The following is a 23,565-nucleotide window of genomic DNA, read 5'->3' as shown; positions in this document are numbered from 1 at the left end:
CATTGTCTTTGAGTGCTAAGTTCATCCTCTAAAGGTACCTACTAGTTGCATACAGCATTCAGATTTAGCCAGAAAGATGTTTGTATGTGCAGGCGAGCCTGCTTGCTAGCATACTCATCGATGTAACTTTGAATGCCTTCTTTCTTCATAGCAGCATGGTAGCCAAAATACATCAAAACTAGGTTGCAGACTTAAAGTAAGAAAAATTACTGATGATCTGCAAGTTCCTCTTTCTGCAGCTTGAGTTGCCAGATACTATGTAGGAAGGAATGTGTTTTCCTTCCAAACTAAGGAGCTTTGATGAATACAGCCACTTTGTGGCAGTTATTATGGTTTCATGGCCACTATAACTAGCATCTGGGAAGAAACGGGCAGAGTCTTGCAGCTATTCCCCTTGAGAAACGCCTCCAGAGCACATAGTTTTGTCCCTTGATTATTGAGAGAATGCATGTTGGCTCCATTGTGTCAAAACTGATCTTTAATCAAAAAATACAGCAAGATGTAAAATGATGAAAAGTCCCCTTCAGGCTAAATTTTTTTTTATTAGTCTCAGTGCTCTTGAAACTATTAAACCTTGTTTTCCTGTGTATTTGTTTCGTAGCTGATGTCCACAGTTGTGGCTGGAGCTCTTCCCTGACTGAGGCATTTATTCCTTACCTCCGGTCTGCATTGCCTGGCCTGCAGGAAGTTGCCAGTTTGTGCTTTGATGTTTTTTTTTCCTGGCTGGGCCATGTGGAGGACTTCCCAGCTCATACTCACAGAACTCATAGGATCTTTATTTTTTCAGTCCTTCACGCCATTTACAATACATACAGTACACCCCAGTCCGAAGCTGATGCATGTTGCTGCTTTGTGTGTGCTCAACCATAGTCTGCAGCCTTTGGACGTGACTACCTACTTCAGATCTATTGCTTTATTTGAATTATGATGCATTAGTACAGAGAATGAGATGATTGACAGGTGGATGTACTACTCTGAAGTTCTCAGTACCAAACTAATTTTTTCGAGTCAGTATCTTTCACTAAATCAGGTAATGCTCTTGGGACTTGAGGATCTTGGTGCTAGCAAGGCCTTATCTTACCAAAATGCTCTCCTGATCAAAATCTAGTACAAGCTTACAAGAAGACAACTTACTTCTGGATGCGTTTCTCATGTGACTCTAAAATTGCATGGTGATCGATCCTGAATGCCTCTGTTACTGACAGGAGTTAATGGAAATGTTTAGAAGTCGGCTTCTGCAGGGGGTCCCTTCTCTGAAGCAGAATGAATGAAAATGGTGATGACAAATACAGTGACTCAGATCAGGATTCAGCACTTGAGACATAATACTCGAAGCTGAGTATATAAGGTTCATTTACATTTTCTCTTGTGCTTGAGGTAGGTACAAAGCCTCCATGTGGGGGTAAACATTTGCATGTTTGGCAATTAAGGCAGAGAGGAGGGCATGCCGCACTCCGAGGCTGTTTTCGCAAAATCACATGAATTCTAAATGTGCCGTGTTAAAACAGAGATCAGAGTACACACTAGGATAATTTTGCCTCTCCGAGGAAAGGCATTACCCTAATTCTGTGTTTCTCTGGAAGCTGGCAGTAGGCCAGCTCGGTGATTAAACAGACTAATGTGTTACTCTGCTTGTCTGAGAAGTTGAGGCAGCTAGCTCAGGTCCTTCAGTCCTTGATGCGTGTTAGGTGGAGGGCTGCTGGATGCTGCCGTGGAAAGCTGCCCTCCCCGCTTGAGAGTGCATGGGGAACTGATCCATTTTTATACGAAAGAAGGAAAGGTTGATTCATTTTACCACACTAAGAAAAGCCGATAACATATAGGGTTGCTGTAATGAATGTGTAAGTTATCCCAGTTTCATGAAACTGGGCAGGAGACAGATGTGCAGTCTTGAAAAGGAAAACTGAACAAGAAATGCTTTCTGCTGGAGGCTGTCATTTCTCTAAAGCATTGGCAGTAGCAGTGGTGTGTCCTACAGCAGTTTGAGAGTGCTGCCTTGCACAAAAAGCTATTAGCTTGCGTCTCAGATGTGTGGATGCAGAGGACTGTCAAGAACTTGCCAAGGGATGGGTATTAGTATGTGCATGTAATTTATAATCTTGTTTCTCATATTCATCTTTATATAAACATATTATTCTTGGCATAGAACATACTGCCTTTCCTTTTCACATACTCCTTTGTTTAAATTTTACTGCGATGAGTACTGTGTTAATGATTTCACCATAAATGCGCTCTAATTATTCTATTCTTTCTTGGCGTGTTAGTTTCAAATGATAACGAGGCCTCATGTGGCTTTTGCTACTGTGCTGCTTAACACCATGGTTTTAATTTGTACTTTTTTGTTCCCTTCAGGAGAGCCATTCTCTTTCCTGTACCATTCGTTGATGTGTCTCAGGAGAGATCCAGTAGAATAGTGTAGAGTAAGGCCGGCATTTACCTGCAGCTGGTGGCAGAGCAGGTAGTGCAGTCAGTGTTCTTCTCCAAACCCACCTCCTCTGTGTCTGGGTCCCCTGCTTTAGGGGAGTGGGATTTTCACTAGGACTGAATGATCAAGCACTTGTATTCCAGTTATTCCTGGAAGGAAATATTTCCGATTCAGGTAGACGGTTTTGATTGAAATTCTTGCATATATGTTTATGTTGCTTTTCTATTTAAAAAAAAAACCACAAACCCCCCCAAAAACTTAGGTTTACATGCCAGCATAGAACTTGTTTAAAATCTTTGAAACTGTAATTTTGCCACTACTCTACAATGGCAGGAGGCTTTCTCTTCTATGTGAATGAAGCCAAGAATGAAATAAATATGAACCTTTATTAGAAGCCATGATTTCAACAGCAGATTTCATCTTCATAATTTTTATCTAGGTATTGCTTTTGAATTCTTGGCTGGCTTTAATGAAATGCTAGTCAGTTGTAGAAAATAGCTGGTTTTTATTGCTCTTAGAAGATAAAATTTCCTTAATTTTTTTACAAGAATTTTCATTTTCCTTTTATAAAACAAAGACACTTTAAAACTAAACTGTCTTTTTAGAAAATTCCTGAAGTAAACAAGCTTTGCTTGTATAACTTGCTATGCACCATGCTCCTTTATTATTGAAACATCTGCTTCAAGATACTTTTCAGCTGATAATTCTTTAAAAAAAATCTTAAAATATAACAAGGATTGTACGTTCAGATTGACAGCTGAGAAAATTACGTTAGTTTTGATTGTTGCTCTGTTTTAAGGTCTTTGAATTAATTCTTCTGTTTCTTGTTTTTAATTCATGATGCATCCTTTTAAGAAATATCTTGTCGCATTCATGGGCTGTTAGTTAAATCACATCTTATTCCCTGAACAGGAACAATTTTCTTCTTCAAAGTAATAGTATTCCTGAGAGTACTAGATTTGGATTAAGAAAAATATGAGCTCTTTCTATTTGAGAAAAATTCCTTATTTAGTTCTGCTGAACGGAAGGTGGGGGGAAGATGCAGTATGAAGATTGCAGACTTGTATTGATCTGTTACACCATCATTGAAAACAGAATCCTAAGTAATTAATCTTCTCAGTTGCTAATTAGTATTTCAATCTTTGTTAAATTAATCTTTTTTTTGGCCCTGAGTGGGTCACAGTGGGAACAGGAGCTGCTCCCAGGTGACATACCAGCAGTAGTTGAATACTATGGGCTGGCTTCCAAGCTAATCATTTTTAAAAGCAAGAGCATCTACTTTTGGTGAAAAGGGGAGTATCCTAGGAAGGGCATTTGTCAGCGTAGTATCAAGGAGACTGTAAAGGCACTAATGGAGAAAAGGGGATTGCCACTGTGGGTGCAACAAGTCGAAGGATGCTGTGGTTTACATAAGTTTTTCTGTACTGGCTGCTAGAACCTATGTACAAGCTGTCCCTCAGTGCTGCTGTTTAAGATGCTGATATGGGTGGTTGCATGTAGCTGTGCTCTGTGATTAGTTTAGGCGTAGCTTTCAGTGTGAAATACAATCATAGCAATCTTTTGTTCATACTTGTGTTGCTGTTGTTTTTTTGTCATGTGCAAATGCATTGTGTTAAAGTAACGTTCTTATGTGGAAACGTACTTTCATTTGCAAAGCACACCAAGGTTGTTAGATGTAACTCTGGGCTTTCTCTAATGGTGAGCTTTTAAAGTGTGTTTTCATAGCTACCTTTAAAATGCTTGCTTAAAGCTACTTTTCAATATATGTGTTTCTCAAGCCTGTTATTTTTCATGAATTGGTTGTTTTCAGCTGAATGTAGCTTCTTCAAATTGAAAATCACTAGCGTGTTTACTGTCTGTCCTGTGTCACTCTTCCCTTGCTGAATAGGAGTCTAGTTTGTATAGCTTGATCTACTGTAAATTATTTTACTGAGAGACGGTTAAAAAGTTAATTACTTTAAGCTCTGGATTGGCGTATCTCTTCAGTTAGCTATATAAAAAAAAATGTAAAGCTTGAATCTAGATCTATCAGATCATGGTACACATGAGTATTGATTCTAACTGTGTTCTGCTTCAGTGCCGTTTCATTACTGACTTTTGGTAATAAATATAATCAGACTAACAGCTGGTGTCTTATGAATATGGATTGTGAATGCGATAAAAACATCAGAAGTATTCTGGTTTTTGCTGTCTAGAAATGCATTATTTCCATCTGCATGATAATGAAGTATTCTTTCAAAAAGGTGGTAAAGGCAATCAACAAGGTTAATGTGATTGTGTGCATTATCTGTTACTAAAGTTGTCTGTTCTTAAATCCACTGCGTTTGGATATAGAGAATGTGCATTCTTAAAAGTCCAGACTAGTATTGCCCTAACATGAGAACCTAACCCAAAATCTGACTACAACAATGGTTGCATTGTACTTGTACAAAAATGGGTTTGGTGGGGCTGAGACCATCCAGGACCATCTCTGGCACTGGGTGTTTAGAAGAAGCCAGTAGCATCACCTTGACTCCGCTGTGGCGCAGGTGCCTGAGCTGACACGCATGGGGCAGGTTGGATCCAGTGGGGAATGTGGGAGATGTGAGTCACAAACTGGTGTTGCCAATTTATGCAAATAATATTAGGGACTACTTTGAGGATGACTGCTCACCTTATCTCAAAGAGACAGAAGTAGAGCAGATGCAAAGAAAGAGATCACCAGCCTGGAAAAACTCCTGTGTGTGGTGAGACAGAGAAAGGTGGAATTACAACACAAAGGAAATAAGTACGAGGAGTGGGAATATGCAATAACAGTACAAAAGAGCAGGATTAGGAGTTGCTCGTTCTCTCACAGTACAGGTACGAGGCCGTAACCCATAGCAGATAATCCGTGATGGCAGGAAATGCATCTTCAGGTGTGTGATGTGCCAGGGGCGGTCCCTGGGGTACGTGTTGCTGCTGGATGTCACCTGGGATTCTCGGGTGAAGCGGGGACATGGCAATCCTCCTGTCCTTCCTTTGTCAGACTATGAATGTATATACTTGTATATATATTTATATACAATAAATATATTGGATGAGCTTGGCACAGATGCCTTTGAAAGAGCTGCTGTTGTGGCAGAGGGTCCGGGGCCTCCTTGCAGCTGCTGGGCACTCGGGGCTGGTGAACAGAGCGTGCGTGGGCTGCGTGCCTGGGGAGAGCTGCGCCTCGTGGGCAGCCTATTCGGCAAACTCTGGCCCGGTGGAGCCTGACGTGTTTGCTTTGCAGGGTGTGTTGGTCATTTCTCGGCTCTAATGTGCCCCCCAGCTGTTCGGTGTGCCGTTCGACACAGGTGCAGCAGGCTGTCCTGCTGGGCATGGCCATCTGACTGCGCCCTTGCATGTGCCGGCGTCCAGCGCGGTGTGCTGCGGGGCTGCTGCTGCGGTGCAGGGTGACTGCCCAAGGGCCGCTGCAAACGCTGCGACAGAGGAGGTAACTGCAGATGTGAGAGAGAACCCGGGTGTTCCTGGGGTTTATTTATGAAGCTTATTAACAATAGGAAATAAAGAACTGGAAATTGGAAGTAATTTTTTTTTTAAAGAAACCACTTTTCTTGAAAACAGTCATTCAAACACCTGGAAGATGTGAACTGGGGTGATGTTTACTCCATCTTTTACAATGTTCAGTAGCTGTCTGCAGACTATTAGAGGTTTACATAAAAACACTTTCAGAAGTTTTCAATTCAAGATGCATCATAGACTAAACATCATAGTCATTTAAAATTAAAAACAAGCTCCCTTCCTCACCCACCCCACTAAAAACCCACATGCATTTTTAGGCCTTCACTTCTTTGTAGTGCAAATATGAATAAAGATCTCATGTCTTAGAAATAAAAATGAATGGTTGGTATGTTCCAGTGTTGTTTACCTCCTGGTAATCAAATGCAGTCTGAGGTATACATCATCGGCCAGTTTCTCTGAGCTATAAAGAACACTGAAGGCCATTTTGAATTTTAAAAATGCAAGTCCGGAGATCTGTGCAGTCATCTGCCAAAAATTGCTCTGAAAACAACCATCGATACTTGGTGGTTTAGCCTGTGTATCAAGCTTTGAATGTAGAGAATATAAAGGATTGTATTTAGTGCTGAGTTTCAACCGAAATGCTCCCGTTGCCTTTGCCAGAGGTTTTTTGATAAAACGTTTAGAGAAATTAATTTCCTTTGGACTAGGATTGTTTTGCAGTTGTATTTTGAGAGCAATTCAATGTTCGCTATTATGTTTTGGGATTCAAATTGTGTCTCTCCTGTTAAGGACTGTTTCAGCATGCAGGCAATGGATGTAGCATGCAATTTGGGAACCATTTTGCCAGGAGCCATCTGTTTGCCCTTCGAAAGGGTTAGTCAAGTCTTGCATGCTCTGTGGCAAAATGGGGCGTACTAGTATGGGGGAAAGGGGAAAGGCTGTGACCAGCCTCGGGCTTTGCCTCCAGGAGTCCGTGGCAGCTGATTTCTTCTGCAGTGCTCTGCTGGAGTCCGCTCCAGCCATGGCATCATGCCATCTTCTTGGATCCTCCTTTCCCTCGGCTTGGAGAAGGTGCAGGTCTCCCAACGTGCTCTTCTGCAGCTTGCGGCTGGGTGGGCAGGAGTGTGAGTGCTGGGCTTCGATGTGGAAATGCTGTGCCGCAGTTGTGGTGGGGTAAGAGTTGGCTGTCGGTGTCCCCAGGGTCCTGCAGGGTGCCGAGGTGGAATGCTGGCAGGTCTGGAGTGCCGGTGGAGAGAGCTATCTCGGCAGATCCCCCTGACCAAGGTGGGAGTGGTGCACAGTGGCATATGCACCAGTTTTGTGCTTAGCTAGAAGAAACATGTTTTTAAAAAAATCTCCTTTCATGTTGATGAAAGAACAGATGAGAGAAAAAATTCCATCTGACGTGGCTGCTTAATTACCGTTTGATACGGTGATGTAGTTTATCAAGTTAAGTTTTTAGTGGAAATAGTGTTAGGGTAGAAAGTGGCTTTTGCTCTAGAGCATTAACTGTCACCTCGTTTGTCTGAATTTTCCAGTGTCACCAAGTCTTGTGTGGCAAAATTAAGCCCATTTTTAATCTGTCTGCTCTTCTTCAATGTTTTGTGAACACCGTGGGAGTTATTCAGGGCACTTCAGTCTTCAGTGGCTGCAAGCTGAGACCCACTGCTGTGGGGTGTCTAACAGAGCAGTGCAGCCTCTGGTGATTGACCAAAAAGATTCCCAGAAAGAAATTTAAAATATGGCCTGAGGTATTTGATCTGCAATTGAGTAGTTCTTAGAGCATCTGCAAGTATCTCTTTCTTAACTCATGAAATCAGGCAGCTGGGTGAATCCAAATAATTAAACCAGTTTTAATTCTTGATATCCTAAGAAAAAAAATTATCTGACTTGGTGTTAAGCAGAAAGAAATTATTCTTGTAGGTCGTTGAAAATAAAATTCCTGTGGTGGTGAAGACTGGTAGTAAAAGTTGTAAAGAACTAGACAAAGCAACTGATAGGCAACTTTGTGCTTTTGATTTGTGTGATGTTTTTAACAAAGTTAAAATGAAGTATATATAATCTTTAGATGACTAGGTGGTTTGCTGTCTAATTTAGTAAAGAAAGCCTCTTTAAAAAGTAATGTATCTCTTAAATAGTTGCTGTAGTTGTAGCCAATGTTTAGGAAAAAGTAATGTGCATAGTGTCTTGGGGATGCATTTTGGAGTCTGAAAGGAGCACATAGTGGGGGAGCGGTGTCCAGCATAAAACTTAGTGAGTTTGGGTAGGAAAAATCACTCTCTTAAAAACAAATCGAAACAAAAGGTAGAACTACCTGTCTTGATATGTTTTCCTTTTCCCTGCAAGACTTTTTGGAAGATCACAACAAAAGTATAACCAAAGTAGAAATAGGGCTGGTTTATTCTGTTTCGCACATTTCTTATGTTTGCACAGCTGGTGGCCTACCAGCTTTTTCCTGCAGCTGACTACAGAGATGCATGTGTGTAAGTTTATTTCTTCTTTTCCAGACATTATTAAAAAACAAAACAGAAAACCATTGACAAATAATTTGAACTCGGTGTAAGTCAACATGCTGATTAAGTATTTCCCTCCTGTGCTAAGTGATTTGTATGAAAAAAGCTAAGGACACAGGTGGATTTTTAAGTAATTTTGACGCAGTTTTTGCTCAAATAGACAGCAACAAGAACACCCAAACCACACAAGCCTTCCCACCCTCTTTAAGATTTCATTGCCAGTATATGCAACTTTGTTTTGTTTATATGCCAAGTTTACTGTGACCTTCTTGCAATAGACAGAAGCAGAGTTTGCTGGTACTACTCATTAAATGCAAGAGGATTAACATCTAAAACCACAGAACTATCAGGAAATAACTAAGCCCTAAAGTTTTAGGTTTGTGGAAATGATTTCCTCCTAATGCATGTACTTGGGGGGAATTGCAGAATCCTGTTATGTAAGAGAGAGGCAGAGCCCTATATTAATCCCAGGGAATGATGTTTAATGGCTTGTTTTGTCTTTTATTGGTCTAAAGAATTCCTCAGAAATCAGCTGACCAAAACTGCCAGGGAAGTATTTTTACCTCTGTTGCTGAAACTGTTATTGCTCAGTAATTTCATTAATCTTCTTTGCAGTGAGATTAGATTGTAAATGCTTTGGTGCAGGGAGAACTTGTTTGTGAAAACTGCTTAGTACTGTGGGTTCCATGGAGTGGAAGTACCAATAAGTAATCAAAAATAGTGTTCCATTGTTGAGCAATATTTTGAAATATTATTGCCTTGTCTCTGTTTCAAGTTGACAGTGTTTCCTTGGCAGATACATTTGTAATATGGACTTTAATGCATTGTGTTTGGTATATACAAAAAATGCTAATTACATAAGTTTTAAGACAAAATTGCTGTGGTTTTATTTCATATTGAGAGTTGGTCCCTATTGTATAAAACAGTTTTGTATGAATAAATATTGTCCATTGTTCTAGATCTCTGACATCTTCAGATGCCACTCATGCACGTACTTTTTGTTTTAAATGGCTTATTATAGAAGCATTAATATGCCATATTTATGAATAAAATACTTTAAAAATGTATTCACTGATAGATAAGGTATGAAATGTTGATGGGTATATGCAGCTGGTGGTTGAACTATACAGAATAGCTGAGGTAACAGCTAACTGGCTTAGGCTGTGTCCTCTTAGAATCTTGAAAAAGACAACTGGTCACGCCCTTGACAGACCTATGTACTATTATTAAACCCTGTTTTGTGGCTTATTTACAGGCAGCAGGAAAATAGTTTTACTCAATGCAAGGCCTGAAGTATCGCTCATGTCGTGGCATTACAAACTACAGCAACTTGCCTCTAAATTGCAGGCTTTCCTATCTGCCCTACTTACTCAATATAAAAAAACCCCTAATCCTGTGGATTTTATTTCCCTCTCTGTAGGACAGCAGTGAGTAATTACTTTTCTCTGGTGAAGGTAGAGATGCTGGAAAAGTTTAATTAATGCCCATTAGGAAATGCTGCTAGTACTTAAATGAATTCATTAGGGCAGGGTGCTTAATGTTCATCAAAATAGCAAATGATTGCAGTGGACTGAATGTTGTTTACGCTGTATTGTGTATTACATCTTTTTGTTCTGCTCTGTTCTGCAAAATATTTCGGGATATGTCGGTCTTCCTTAGCCAGGGACATCTTTCTTAACCCTTATGTAAAGTGTAGGGATTCAAAATGAGGTTTGGGTTTAGAGCATAAATCTGCTGCTTTGTCACTGTGGAATAGAGTAACCTGAGGGGAAAAAGGTACATTTGTCTGCTCAGCTGTAAGGACTGCGCTGAAAATACTTCACTGTCACTTAGTTTTGGTAACTGAATAGCCTTATTAATATGAATCTTCCATATTAATCTTTCTACCTTAGTAAATAACTTGCACATGGTAGTGAGAGTGTGGTGACTGCTTGTCTCCTGCTCCAGGGGCCCTCTGTTGTACAGAGGGTGCAGGTAATCCAGGTGAGTAAAGAATAATGTCACTGTAAGCTCACATGCAAACGCAGGTGCCATTTTAGGTGTCGTTCAGACTGATTTGTCTCAGGTGGTGAGTGAAGTTTAAGGGTATTTTTGGAGACAGATCAGAGGGTGGGTGAGATGGCCTGTGGTCAGAGCTCGGTTAGCATTTGGTGTCTCCCTGTCGGCGGGTGTTGGTGAGCCCTTGTTGGTGTCAGGGTCCGCACTGGGTTTGGCGGAACATACAGTTTGTGGTTTGAACCTGGAGGTACAAATGTTTGTAAATCATGGGTATTTGTGTTGTTGAAACAATGTTCTTAGCATATTTTTTTAAACATAAGCATAGATAAGTGATTTGCGTAGTTCTTCATTTAAAGCTGTTTTCCTGTAATTAGCTGTCTGCCATCAGAACTGACAGTTGCTTTTTAAAGAAGTATTGGAAGCGTTTGTGCTATTCAGATGATTCCTTATCCCAAGTACTGAGAATTAGAACTCTCTGGAGACTGGAGAATGCTGTTACTGTGCTGTGATTTGCATAAATTTAATAAACTTTGGCCATGCAACAGTCTGATTTTAGCACAGATTCAGTAACAAAAAAATGGCGAGACAGGTGTGTCTGTTGGGAAGCAGGAGGGTGTTGGCTTTCTCTTGTCTTTGCAGAGGAAGGGAATGTGGAATGAAAATGAAAGTTGCTTTGTGGATAGGCTACTGTTTAACCTGTGGTGCTGAACACTGCTTAAAATGGAATGATTTTCATCAGGCTCCAGTGGCCCTTCTGGGGGCAATGGTGGCCCTGAGGATGGGATCCTGGGGTCTTCGTTAACCTTTTTATCAGCCTGTATTTGTACACAAGTGCATGTAGTATATCCACAAGGAAGTCCTAAAGTATTCAGAAACTGCCAACTATTCTCTATTTTTTCTCTCAGTTAAAAGTCTACTAAAAATAGGATATTTTTCCATTCAGGCATCAAGCTCTGATACGTAATGTGAAGTGTCATGCTGTAGGAATAGTAAAAGGGTTTTTACCTGAGGAAGTTCTTTCTGTGGACTGTTTTTTTTGGTTTGGGTTTTTTTTTTTCTTATACTGGGAGAAATACAGCAAAGAGAAAAAAGACTTAAATCAGTTTCTGCTTTGTTGAATCACCTTCAGGGGGCATAAAATTTGTTGTTCTGAAATTGTTATTTATTGCCTCTTGGCAAATACATCTGACTTTTTTTTTTTTTTTCCTAATTGAACTATGTTCTTGGAGGTCTGTTGCCTTTCCTGGCATGTGTGGTTGCAGAGATGTTGGGTATTAAGGAAATGGCAAAGAAAAACAATAACTCTGTTCTCAAAAAAAAACCCAACAAAAAAACAACCCAGTTCTTTGACAGAACTTCTATCTTATCTAAAGAATTTGAAATTGGGACATGATAACTGGGCCCTTTCTTGAGGCTGCTTGCAGTGATCTGGAAAGATTTAGTGTTCATTGTTACCTGGCAGTACAAGTTTTAAATGCAAAGTGTGAGGCTTTTCTTACATTTAACAAATATGTGGAGATAAAAATACCTGCTTTTTGAAGTAACAATGTGCATCTGATACAAAGCAGGAAGTTGAAATGATGCCTGCAGACTTAGCTGGACCTCAGTGCTACTGCAAACGCTGCAAAACAAATTTAGAAGCAGAGGATATTTGAAATTTTGCTCTTAAAAATTTATTCTTAGCCTGCATGCTGGACATGCCTTTTTTTTTTTATTTGTTTACAGTAGCAAATTAAGCAGTCGCCCCTTTCCAGTAATACTCTTCCCGGCACAGCAAACCCTCCCACTGCACACAGTGCACAGGGTGCTGAGCTTTCCGAGCTTACCAAACACGCGCAGCATTGGTTTCACCTGATTGCTCTGACAGTGCCTTCAGGAAAACCCCGTTAGTGTCTTATTAAGAATTTAAACTGGCAGATAAAGACAAGCTAATCTCTGTTTCATCACATAATTTATTTGAGCAGCAAGATGTCTGGTTTCTTTTCTTTGCTGTTTCTGTATAGCTGCCAATGGGGACTGAACGGTGAATTTTGGAATTTAAACGGTTTTGTTTAGTAACAATCAGGTGCTAGCTATGTAATTGCTACCTGATTCTGACTTGATATGATGAGTAAAAGTAGGAAGGAACTTGACTACGTTCCAGTCACAGTTTTGTGAGATGATGAATATTGTTAGGACAGGTACCTGCTCTCAGATTTGCTTGATGTAATTCTTGTGAACCATAGGTGCAGGGTAGTTTTTCATCATCTAGCTGTATGTATATCATATACTTGTATTCAAATGAAAAAGGTAACCTTTTCAAACTCTACCTTCAGGTTCATCTGTGTGTCCTGGAAGCAAGGAGAAAGGAAGCATTTTAATAAGTATCTGCTGTGGGTAACAGAAATACCTGCTCTATGAAATGCTGTGCTCTGGCGATAGTAAAGCATTTCAGAGAGATTACTGCAGAACCTATACGGTCAGACAAGGATGACAGAAAAGGGAATGATGCAATAAATACAGGAAAAAACTACTGTGCTGTCAGTTTGGGTTTTCCTGTTGGGGTGTACATCCATAGCTGCCTTCTGATTGATTGTGAATTGAGAACAGAAATTAGATTTGGCTTTGCCTTCAAAGCTGTCTTTTTATTTGAAGTGCTTTCTTATGAGAATTCCATTTCTGTGTCAGTCTTGAATTTAGTGAGCTCTTTAAGCAGATATAAATGAGTCCAGCCTTTGGAGACAGCTGCATAAAGATGATGACTGGCAAGCTTCCTGAGCCGAATGCACTGCAATCCAAGAGCTAAGCGCTCCAAATGTGAAACTTTTATTATTGTAACTGGATGATCCTTTCTGACTCCTAGTCTATACAAATGTTGTTATTTTGCCTACGACATCTACCTTGTGCCGAACTTCCAGGGGCAAAAATTAAACCGAAAGCTACGGGCGAAAGTTAATCACTGAATCTAATAGATTGTCATCCACACAGTTGTTGTAGACATCTGCTGAGGAGCAGTTATTTTCTGCCCTGTTCTTTAGATGCTGATTCTTTTTCACTGCTGCTATGTCTATTTTGTGGCCATTTATTGTACTTGGGGAAGAGAAAGTAGGTGGCTTGGAAGCTGACTACAAGTGAAGTGATACGTGCGACTTGTATCTGACTGCAGCAATGGCGCATGAGGACTTTCTAAAATCAGGTTGGTTTTAAGTATGGTTGTACATGGCTTACATAGGCTTGTTTTTATGAGGGAAAGCACAGAGTAAAAATAAAAATGGAGGTTACCTTGCTATGAAGTTGCTGTCCTTGCTTTTTCTCTCTGCTTCAACTAGTTCTAGTTTATAGCATGTTTTAAAGTAGCAGAAGAAGTTTGTTCAGAGGCTAAAAATAATTGGAAATATAGCTATTGTGTTCCCCATGCAGAATGACCTCTCGATAGGTGAACAAATGCTGACATGTGCCAGCTAGAACTTAATCTGCTGCAGAATTGACCTGTGGTGTATACTTAGAAGTAGCATAGGTGGCAATGAAAGAGTGAGTTTTCTTTAATGTTCAGTAAGTTCTGGTTATGAAAACCAGATTTATCCTTTTAATGAATAGGTTATTTGCCCTTTTTTAATCTGCCAGTCTCTCAAATGCAGATGTTCCAAAAACTTTATTGCAGAAGCATTTCTTAAGATTATCTTGTAAAAACTTTCTTTGGAAATTTTACAGTTTTCTTTTTTTAAGCTTCTTTTGATAACGTTTAGCAGGTAAAAGCACAGAGGAGAGGCAGCAAATGCATCTTTTCAAAGTTGCTCAGTGCTGTCACGTTCTGCTGGCCAAGGGAGCTAAGTGGCTTTGGTCAGAAGATGGGCAACTGTCTGACTCTGCGGTCAGTCCTCAGGAGGTGTTTTGGTAAGCGCTTGAGAAGTGATTGCCAGAATACTCTATAAAATGCAACTTCCCGCTGCCGAATTCAGCGTGAGGCTGCTCTTCTGTGTAGCAGTTCTGATACAGTCGGCGCTGCCAGCAGGGCATGCAGCCAGAGCTCATCTCCGCAGGAGAGGTGGTGAGCTGGGCTTTGGGAGGGAGACTGGTTGGAGATGCATGACTCCAGGAGTGTGCATTATTCCCATTATGTTCTCTGAAGTGGCAGCAATCTTTAATAAATGCCTTGCAATGAGGAAATCGGAATGTCTCTTACGTGTTTATGTCTGGTCTAGATGGGCTTTCCATTCTGTAAGAGACATGGGTTCATTATTAATCTGAAGGTTTATGTTTTAATAGCTGTTAGTTACCAACTTCTTTTTCCACATACTGACATACTCTGAGGCTGTTTTCTTACAAACTACTGATAGCTGTGAAAAAGAAATGCTGAAAAGCAGATGTTGCATGACCAAGTACCCATCTGTGTACTAACAAAATGAATCTCATGGTGATTAGTTAACAATTCCTTGGCAGTCAGAGGCATATGTAAAACAGTAAACACAGCATGGGGAAATAATAATAATAATAATTTTAAAAAAAAGGCATTTTCTGAGCTTAAAACATTGACAACATCAGTTCAACCATCTGTGTTGCCGAAGAGCTGACTGTGTTGTGGGTATGTCATACCAAGGTCAGTTGAACTGACTTAGAAGTCCTTAACCCTTTATTGGTAAAAATATAACATTTCTGTTTTCTAAGCATGGGGTGCGTTGTAATTTAAATGATGTGAGAGCTACACAGTGGATTTCTGAACTTAAACTGTCAATAAAGGAAAATAATTATTGGTGCCGTGGAGTTTTTACCTGCTTAGCCAACAACAGCAAAGCACAGGAACTGACAAAAAAACAGGCAGCCATTTAAAGTTAACTTTTAAAGTTTAAGGTTATCTCTGTTACTGGAATGGAGTTGCCATTGTTCTGTCTATGGGTGAGTGCGTGCAAAGGAGGAAGATAAAGATCGTTATGACCTTCTGGCTATATAATTTAGAGCTGCGGCTGCAGTTAAAACAGTCTGCCCTCTGGAATAATTCTCTTCAGCAATGCCTTTTTTTTTCCCCTCACATTAGAGAAGTAAATGAGTATGTGCTAGGCTGCGAATACTGTCATCCTTCCCTTTTTACCCCCTTCAGTGCCCTTCTTGCCCCTGCTGTCCAACAATACAGCACAACCGTGTTTTTCTGACCAGTGACTTGTCACAGGTATAACAGTTTGAAGAGTAGGTTTGGAAAAAGCTTGTAAGTTGTGAATACTGTTGTTTAACACATGGGTATAAGGGGATTTATTAGATCAAAGATGTATTTACAAAATACAGAATTAACATTTAGATTCCATAGTAGCTGCTGTGGCGATATGGCTGGGTTTAGACATGTTTTCATGCAGACAGATGATGGGAAGGTGCATGGATTTTCATGATAAGTGCTGGAATTGATCCATGTGTTCACAGGGTGGCTTTGTGAACTGGACATGGCTGCAGTGCTGTGCACAGTCCTGTGGGAAGTTCCCCTGGGTGCAGATTTAAATTGAACCAGACTTGGTGCATAGGGATGTGAGGAATTCCTGAAAGGGAAGAGTTGTTGACAGGGGGTCGGTTAGTTGGGTTTCGTTTTGTTTTGGTCTGTTCACTGGCTGTCGTTTCTGAAAAAAGCTTCTTCCATGGTTGAATTGGTTCAGTCCTTGTTTACACATGCTGGATAATGTTAGGATAGTGCAGGAACTGACATAAAGAATAAAAACATTATATTTTCTGCAAGACATTGGAAACATTTGTCTGATAATGTAGCAAGAAGCGTAAGGCTTTTAATTGTTATAATTTTGTTTGGTTTTGTCATGTGTATATAATCTGCATAAGGCATAAACCTCTACCAAGACATGGTTTCCATAGTGGGTTTAGCAGCCTTTCCTGCCTCCCAGCATTTCTACTGATGGTGCCAGTGTTGTTCTACAGTCAGATTGAGGAGTTATGTTTTCCCCTTACTGTTTGTCTGATTGCCGGATGGCTGGGTTCAGGTTTTAGCAGCCTAGAGATGTGATTATGCATTCGGAGGCTTTGACAACCACCTGTCTTAAAATACTCTGGGATAGTGGGGTTTTTCATTCAGTATTAGGACTGAAAGTATTGAGTACTATGTCTCTTCTGTATTGCTACTCTGAATGTATTGTGTATATATGTCTGCACGGGACATGGGCTAAGATAATTTACAGTATCATTAAGGACTTTAAAAATGTAAGTAGGCTTTAAACTTTCTTAAGTAACTTCATGATGTTAGAGCATATGCAAATAATAAAACTTAAAAACTTCAATATATATCTGTCCTGTTAATTTTTACTACTGCTTACAAATACTGTGCTTCCGGGTTGCTTTTTGTACTTCAAGAATATACTAGGTTGCCAAATAATTGAGTCTGTATTATGTTTCAAGCAAAAAATATTTTTTTCTATAATCCTGGCAGTAAATTCTTTGGTGAACTCTGATCCAGAACACTGGCATTTATGCAGACAGTAAGTTTCTGCCCAAGGAAGTAAACTAATTTAAATTAATTATATTATGAAAACCCCAATCGTTCCCTGTAAAATATGGTTTCTTGTCAGAGGTCAGAAACATGTACATGGTATACAGCATATGGAAAACAACAAAATATAATTATACTAATTGTCTAAGGTTCTTCAAAGTAGCTATTATGTAAAAAGCTGAGCTGTGTGTCCCTTGTTCCCAGGCAGTGCTAAGGTAAAAGGCACAGCTGTAGGAAGGTAGCTATTCCTGTAATAATATTTTTCCAGGTTAGCAACTTTGTGATGACTGACATGGTTAGACCGTGGGCTTTGCTTCTGACCCGTTGCAGGTCTTGTTCCACGTATACCCTTTGAACTGCAGTCTGCTTCATTTCCTTAACCTGTTCACAGTATTGCATTTCCTCATCTACATCATATTGTGTGTTGGTGTTGCTCATCCAGCAGCAGCTCGGTGCCTGTGGGGATGTGTAGCTGGTGGAGAGGAAGAGTCCTTATACCGGGATGCGGTTCCTCCCTGGTGCCAGTGTTGCCTCTTGCCGTGAACCATGTTGTGGCGCTGGCCAGAGCCCTGGGACCAGGAGGTTCTGGGTGATGGCTGAGCCTCAGCATGGCTCTTGACTAACCTGCATGTCTGTGTGTCTTTTCCTCTTTCTTTGCCACTTGCTATTAAACTAAACCAGTACAGTAAATATTCAAATAATTCTCAGTTCAGTAGATACTTTTTATGGGAAAAAAGCAAGTATTGCAATGTGGACTCAAATGTACACAGTGCGACTGAATCTCTTTATAATTTTTTTGCTGCTACTAGTGTTGCCCTAGAGAGAAAGTAATTTCGAATTAGGTTATAAAAATTGTACTTTTTGGTAAAAAATAAAACCAGGCGATTTTTGTAGGAATCTAATAGTTGAGCTTTGTTCTTAGAATGGAGTTGTGTCTATTGTTGTGATCTTGTGTGTGCTTAATCTGCAAGATAGGAATTGTTCAACTGTTTGATTTACTAAATGACTTTTAGTTCACCAGTGCTTTTTTCTGAGTCCTCCAGGGTCCAAACACTTTTATTTATGGAACGTTTTAGAATGGGAACAATAATGAAGCAAATTTTTTTCAGTAAATTGGAAGGCTTTGGTATCTATATCCTCCTGTAAATTTAAAGCTACTGCATTGTTTTGCATCAACATAGTGGCTCCTACTTTATGCTGCAATTTCTCTGCCTGCATGACCATAAAAATAAATTGTGAACAATCGGTTAGGACAAGAGATGTAATCAGTTAAAGCCTAATGAAGCTTATACTTCAGAGCAGGGTCATCTGCTAAAATATTATGTTGGCTGAATCGCTGCTCCAAATGGGTGGTTTCATAATTGTGTTTCAAGTTAGGTTGATAATACACTCTTTTATCTTGATGATAGGTCGTTAAAGCCAATCTGCCCTCGGTCACTGCACGTTTGTCGCGCAGACCTGCTCTCAAGGAGCAGGAAGGTTGAGGAGCCTGTCTCCGTGTTGGCAACCTTTTTGGATGAGGTGCGTCCCACCCTCTTCGTGCCCCCCACACCGTGCTACTCTCTGCAGCATGTCAGGTGCATTCAGTTGGTTGGCACCCGCGTTGGCAGACATGGGCAACAACTAGCTGAACGTTTAAAAACTTACTCAAACTTAGTGCTGAACAGCAGGCAAAAGCTGTTGGGTCCCTAGATGCTCAGGAGCGAGCTCGTGCAGGCGGGTGCTTGTCGCACTGCTCGCAGCAGTTTCTGACCCCAAGTACCTGTCTTACCTTGCTCCTCCTGGAATGTAAGTAACAAGGAGTACGTCAGCCTCAGCTGCCTGAGTTTGTTATAAATTTAAATTAATATGCCAAACTGTGGAGGTGAGCACACCATTGCTTCTGACAGCCCTTCTGTAGCTTTCAGTGGTGACGACTTACACCACTCCCATGACTTGCTTTGGAGCTTGTGGATCGGCACCTTCAATGCAGTTGTGCCACATTACCTGCTCTGATCCGCCTTGCTGTGGGGCTGAGTTTCTGCTGTGAAGAGTTGTGATGGGATGCTCTAGGACTGCCTGGGCAATTTCAGTTCTTGCTTGTATTTTGCTAGGAAGCAGTTGAATCCCAAATGCTGAGCAGTTCCTCTTTGCTGGCATCTGGCTCTTCACATTTGCTACCCTCAGAGAAAGCACTATTTCATATTTAATTGAAAATCCTGGGGGCCATAACTGAAAATAAATCTTATTAAATGAATAGTGATGAAATAATAGGATATGCTGTGCAAGGGAAAACAAAAATTCCTTTCACTTTTAATACTACATGATGATTAACTTAACACGTAGGGAAATGTTCTTTCCTTACGTGATTATTTCAACAACGGCATGCTGTTAAGATTTGTAAACACAAGCGTCCCTGCAAAATTAGGTGATAGCAGAATTGTAGTTCACTGAGTGAAACCGGTGAGATTAATGGCTGTGATAGATAAATGTGTGCTCATTCTCTATGGACAAGGTAGGAGCTTGCTTGTGTCTGAGGATGTGATTTGCTGGTAGCTGAGCCCTGTCTTGTAGGTAGCTGGGATGAGTCTCCTGGCTTTTTTTGTACTTTTCATCTGTAGATATAGTGCCAAATAAACGATGGAAAAGACACGTGACTGACATCTTCATACAGGTGAAAGAGAGAATTACCTTATTTTCTGAATTGAAAAGTTTTTTTATAGTGTTTTGAACAATGTTGGTAGGTCTTGAATTATTTTTTTTTCTTATGTTTAACTTACAGTGTAGTAACACTGTGAGTTGGGCACACTTACTGTCAAACTGTACAGTGGATGTTCAGTATGTTCAGATGTTCAGATGTTCTCGGAGGCATTCTGAGGAAAATTTTAAGTCTTGCAAGATTCCTTAAGGGTATAAGTTAACCACAATTGATACTAAATGCTGTTTTGTAGGTTGTGTTTTGAGAGAAAGTCTTTTTCTTATTTTATTTTTATGAAAATTGTGTGACTTAGGCAAGCTAAAAGTTGCAGTGCTGTTTGTACAAGCACTTTAAAATGTCAGCGTTGATACTTTTCTGTAACAAGCTTGTTTTTGCTGAGAAATGCACTGAAAAATGTCAGGAACATAAACCTGTTTCCTTCCAGCCACGCTTGTGCAAAGAGTGTATCTGTGAGAAGAAACACTGTGCAGCCTTCGCACTTGCTGCGTGGCATGTGTTCCCGTGGGCAGTGCCCTGGGCTGTCTGCAGGGACTTCGCTGTTTCTTACTGGAGCACTGCGGTGCATGCTGGTGTGCCCCCGATCCTTGGCCGTTGCAGCAGACTGAATAAAGCATCTCTCGATGCAGAATTGCCATGTGAACTCTGTATGAGTCAGGCATTAACATTAGTCATGGCCAGTGCACATCTGGAGTTACAGGGATTTTGCTGACTGTCCATATTGTGCAGACTGCTGGGGGGCTGTGTGTTGTTTTCCAATTAAACTTTGAGATGTCTCTAATCAATACTGCTGTGACATGGCACGTCTGTTAATTTGATCAGAGGAGTGCTGACCTAGCACGTAGATGTTGGTGTTTTCCTGGGAGTCCTTGGGAGCATGGTGAGGCACAGCTGTGTGATCTGCCGCTTGAATTTACTGCTAAACTGCCTCTCTCTGGTGAAGCACAAGCTATCTGTTGGGAGTGCTGCAGCCAGGCTCTGGGAGTGTTGGGATTTCTCAAGCTCCTTGAAAAGCTGGTTTGAGAAACCCTAATTCCTTCATAAAAACTGCATAATGATTCTGTTCCTCGGAGCAGGAATTGCTCCTTTACCTGTGTGTCCGGTGCTCAGTGGGGTCCCTGCCCTGGCTGGAGCCTGGGGGGTCCTGTAGTAAGTGGGGGTTGAGGAGCCCAACAGAACTGTGTGCAGAAAAAGCCCATCACTGATGTTTCCGCCTGGGCCAGTGTGTGGGAGTGAACTGTTGTACTTGAAAACAATGCGAAGCAGAGACGTTTGCGATGGGTCGGGTATTTGAGAGCCCAGTTTGCTGTTGTGTGAACTTGGTTTATGGGTCCAGCTACAATGGACCTTGTGCTGCTGCTCATGGACACAGTTGCAGGATGCCTTTGCTGTGAATGTTTTTTGTTGCCTGTGTTGGTTGGCCATCCAGGAGGTTTGTTCTGTTCCAGGGGAACAGACGTACAGCATCTTTGTGAATATAGTATCTTTGTCAGGCTCCTACTCTGCTAAACTCCAGACCGAAACAGGTTAGTGGGCCTAGAAATTATGCAGAGTGTAATTGCATGTTTCGCTTCCTATGGAAAGCAGGCTAAAAATAAACCTGTCTATCATTTGCATAAGTTCTATTCTAATCAAAACACTCCAAAACAACAACAAAAAAAAAGGTCTTGGCATGTGAACATGTACCCTTATGCTGGGAAAACAGTGCCAAGTCCCAAGCAGATTAAATCGCTTGTGTAATACAGAGCAGCTGCAAGGACATTTTTCTTTGGGGATGTGACTGAAATGTGTCATTCTGTAGAACTGCACGCTGCTTAAGCAATAAGATATGGTATGTTATACATACATCGGTGTCTGAAATGTGATGCTATGTTAGGACAAACACGAGGGCAGACAACTTTTGCCAAACACTGCAATAGGTTAACCTGCAAAAGTACTCTTGTGTGGAATCCCTTGTTGGGGTGGGATATTGAAACGTTACTTACTAAATGTTATGCTTGATATTTGCACATTAGCTGCAGATTATGGAAGGGAAGCATTAATATTAGAACAGGTTTGGGACTCAAGCAACATTTTGTTCAGTTGTGTATGTTAATTGTGCTTTCTAGACCAAATTGGTTTGTTTGCTGTCTCAGTAAATTGTTTTCTCTGGTGTGAATAACTAAAACCTCACATTGTAAATTTAAGGGAATGAATGGAAAATTGTTTATAAATTGGGAAAAACAAGCCATAGTTACCCGAAGGAAAATCACTTCTTGTTCAGGTTACTTCTCTTTGTTTTGGAGTCTTCTACTTCTATGTCTGCTCAATTAAGAGGAGACTAAATGATTTATGTATTGTTATAACCTATGACAACTACAGAGGACTCTGATTTCATGGCTCCAATGTCTGTATTTGACTTTACAGTATGAGTGTTGCAGTGACAGATACTACTCATGCCATGCAGCCTCTGTAGGTGTAGTGAGTTGCACAGTGATTAAAACTCAGCAAGGGGTTGAGTGCCTAATTAGGAAGCCTTAATAAAGTGCTATTATTAAAACAACCCAGTATTTTTATTTTTTAACATGTTTGCATATTACAAATTCTAATTGTTGTTCTGACCCTTTTAGATTGTTGTAACACACTCTCACACTCTTTTAACACGTTTGAGCCCATGTGTGTGTTGCTGTACAGGCGCCATCACCTGCATGGTGGTTCGATTAGATCATATTCTGTCCTGCTCAGTGTGTTTGTATTCACCTACTGTCACGATGTCAGAAACCTGTTGCCTCTCATGCTTTATGTTTCTCTCTTACTTTGAGAGGCATAGTTCAATCTTGCAAATCTACGTTTTGTTTTGTGTTTCAAGCTCCCAGGCTGTGCTCAGTGAGCTTTCCAGATATCCCTGTAAATCCTTCTCTTTGTCTTAAACCTGGCAGTGGTAGAGGCTTACGGGGTGCAGTCTATCTGGATTCTTGTTCTTTATCATCAGTGCCAACACATCTTATCTGAGATAGAAATTGTGCCATTTTAGTGGATGGAGTATTGTGGGGACTGCTACAAAATGAGGAGGACAGGGACAAGCAGAGCGGCCGTGGAGGTGAGGAGAAAGAGCAGCTGCAGCCAGATGAAAGGATGCCTTTCCCTGCTGACCTGCAAGAAGGACAGCTTCATCTGGTGTATCAACAGTGATGTCTCAAGGGTGACTTCCTGCACAGACACTCTTCACTGACTCTTCCCCCCCCAGCCATTGTAATAGTATGAAAATACAAAATGCTGTCTGAGCTGAGAGCAGAGTATGTCTCTTTTAGTTACTAACCCATGGTAATTAAAACCAAATTCTCTGCAGTGAGTCTTGGTTGTTTCAGCAAGTTGTAAAATGCTTCATCTTTCCCGTGAATTAAGTAGGATACATGCTGCCTCCCAGTGAAGTATGGGGAAGGATCTTGAGAAAAGTAGAAGATTAAAATCTCTTTTGAAAATATAGCAAGTCTTTATAAATAGGCAAAAGACTGTTGACCTGTTCAGTGCTTTTTTTCACTTCTCAAGAAAATACTAAATCAAAGAGAGGAGAGGAAACTCTCCATATATAATATAAAAGGTCAAACTGTTCTCTTGTGGAAAGTTCTTTTGCATTTTTCTTCCCTACTGTTAAGTTGAAGGAAATGGTTATGTTTGCATTTTATTTGAAAGCCATTCATTATTTTAAATCACTTGAGTTCTACTCATATCTCCTTCAGTGTCTGATCTTATATCAGAAACAGCTGTACAGTTCTTTGTGCCTTGCTGTTCTCCTGTTTAATAATGGTACATTAAAATACTTGGCGTTATCAGAGAAAACCCTACCCATTGGTAATTCTCCTGACTGTACTCCCATGGTTAATGGATTTTTGCATGTGCAGTATATTACTGTAATCATTTCTGATACTAGTATGCTTGAAGCTGGCATCTGGAAATTTGAACTTACTCAAAGATTTTAATTTTAAAAATCCTTAAGGTTATAGGCAGAAAGTGTATT

At 40.5% G+C, this 23,565-nt stretch overlaps 1 protein-coding gene across 6 annotated transcripts in view; it reads left to right on the top strand.

Moving 5' to 3' along the window:
* The window catches only part of MAGI3 (membrane associated guanylate kinase, WW and PDZ domain containing 3), a 74,996-nt gene that overhangs the window by 4,522 nt on the left and 46,909 nt on the right, over nucleotides 1–23,565 (top strand). The window contains exon 1 of one of the 6 annotated variants that reach the window (XM_069771775.1): nucleotides 13,180–13,594. The exons of the other annotated variants lie outside the window; for them this stretch is intronic. Coding sequence (XP_069627876.1) covers nucleotides 13,567–13,594 — 28 coding nt within the window. The 5' untranslated portion in view covers nucleotides 13,180–13,566. Of the gene's footprint in view, nucleotides 1–13,179; nucleotides 13,595–23,565 lie in introns of those variants that run through there. 6 annotated transcript variants of the gene reach the window in all.

Source organism: Haliaeetus albicilla, chromosome 26 (genome assembly GCF_947461875.1).
Source record: "Haliaeetus albicilla chromosome 26, bHalAlb1.1, whole genome shotgun sequence".
Taxonomy (NCBI): Eukaryota; Metazoa; Chordata; class Aves; order Accipitriformes; family Accipitridae; genus Haliaeetus; species Haliaeetus albicilla.
This window is presented reverse-complemented; position numbering and strand designations above follow the sequence as displayed.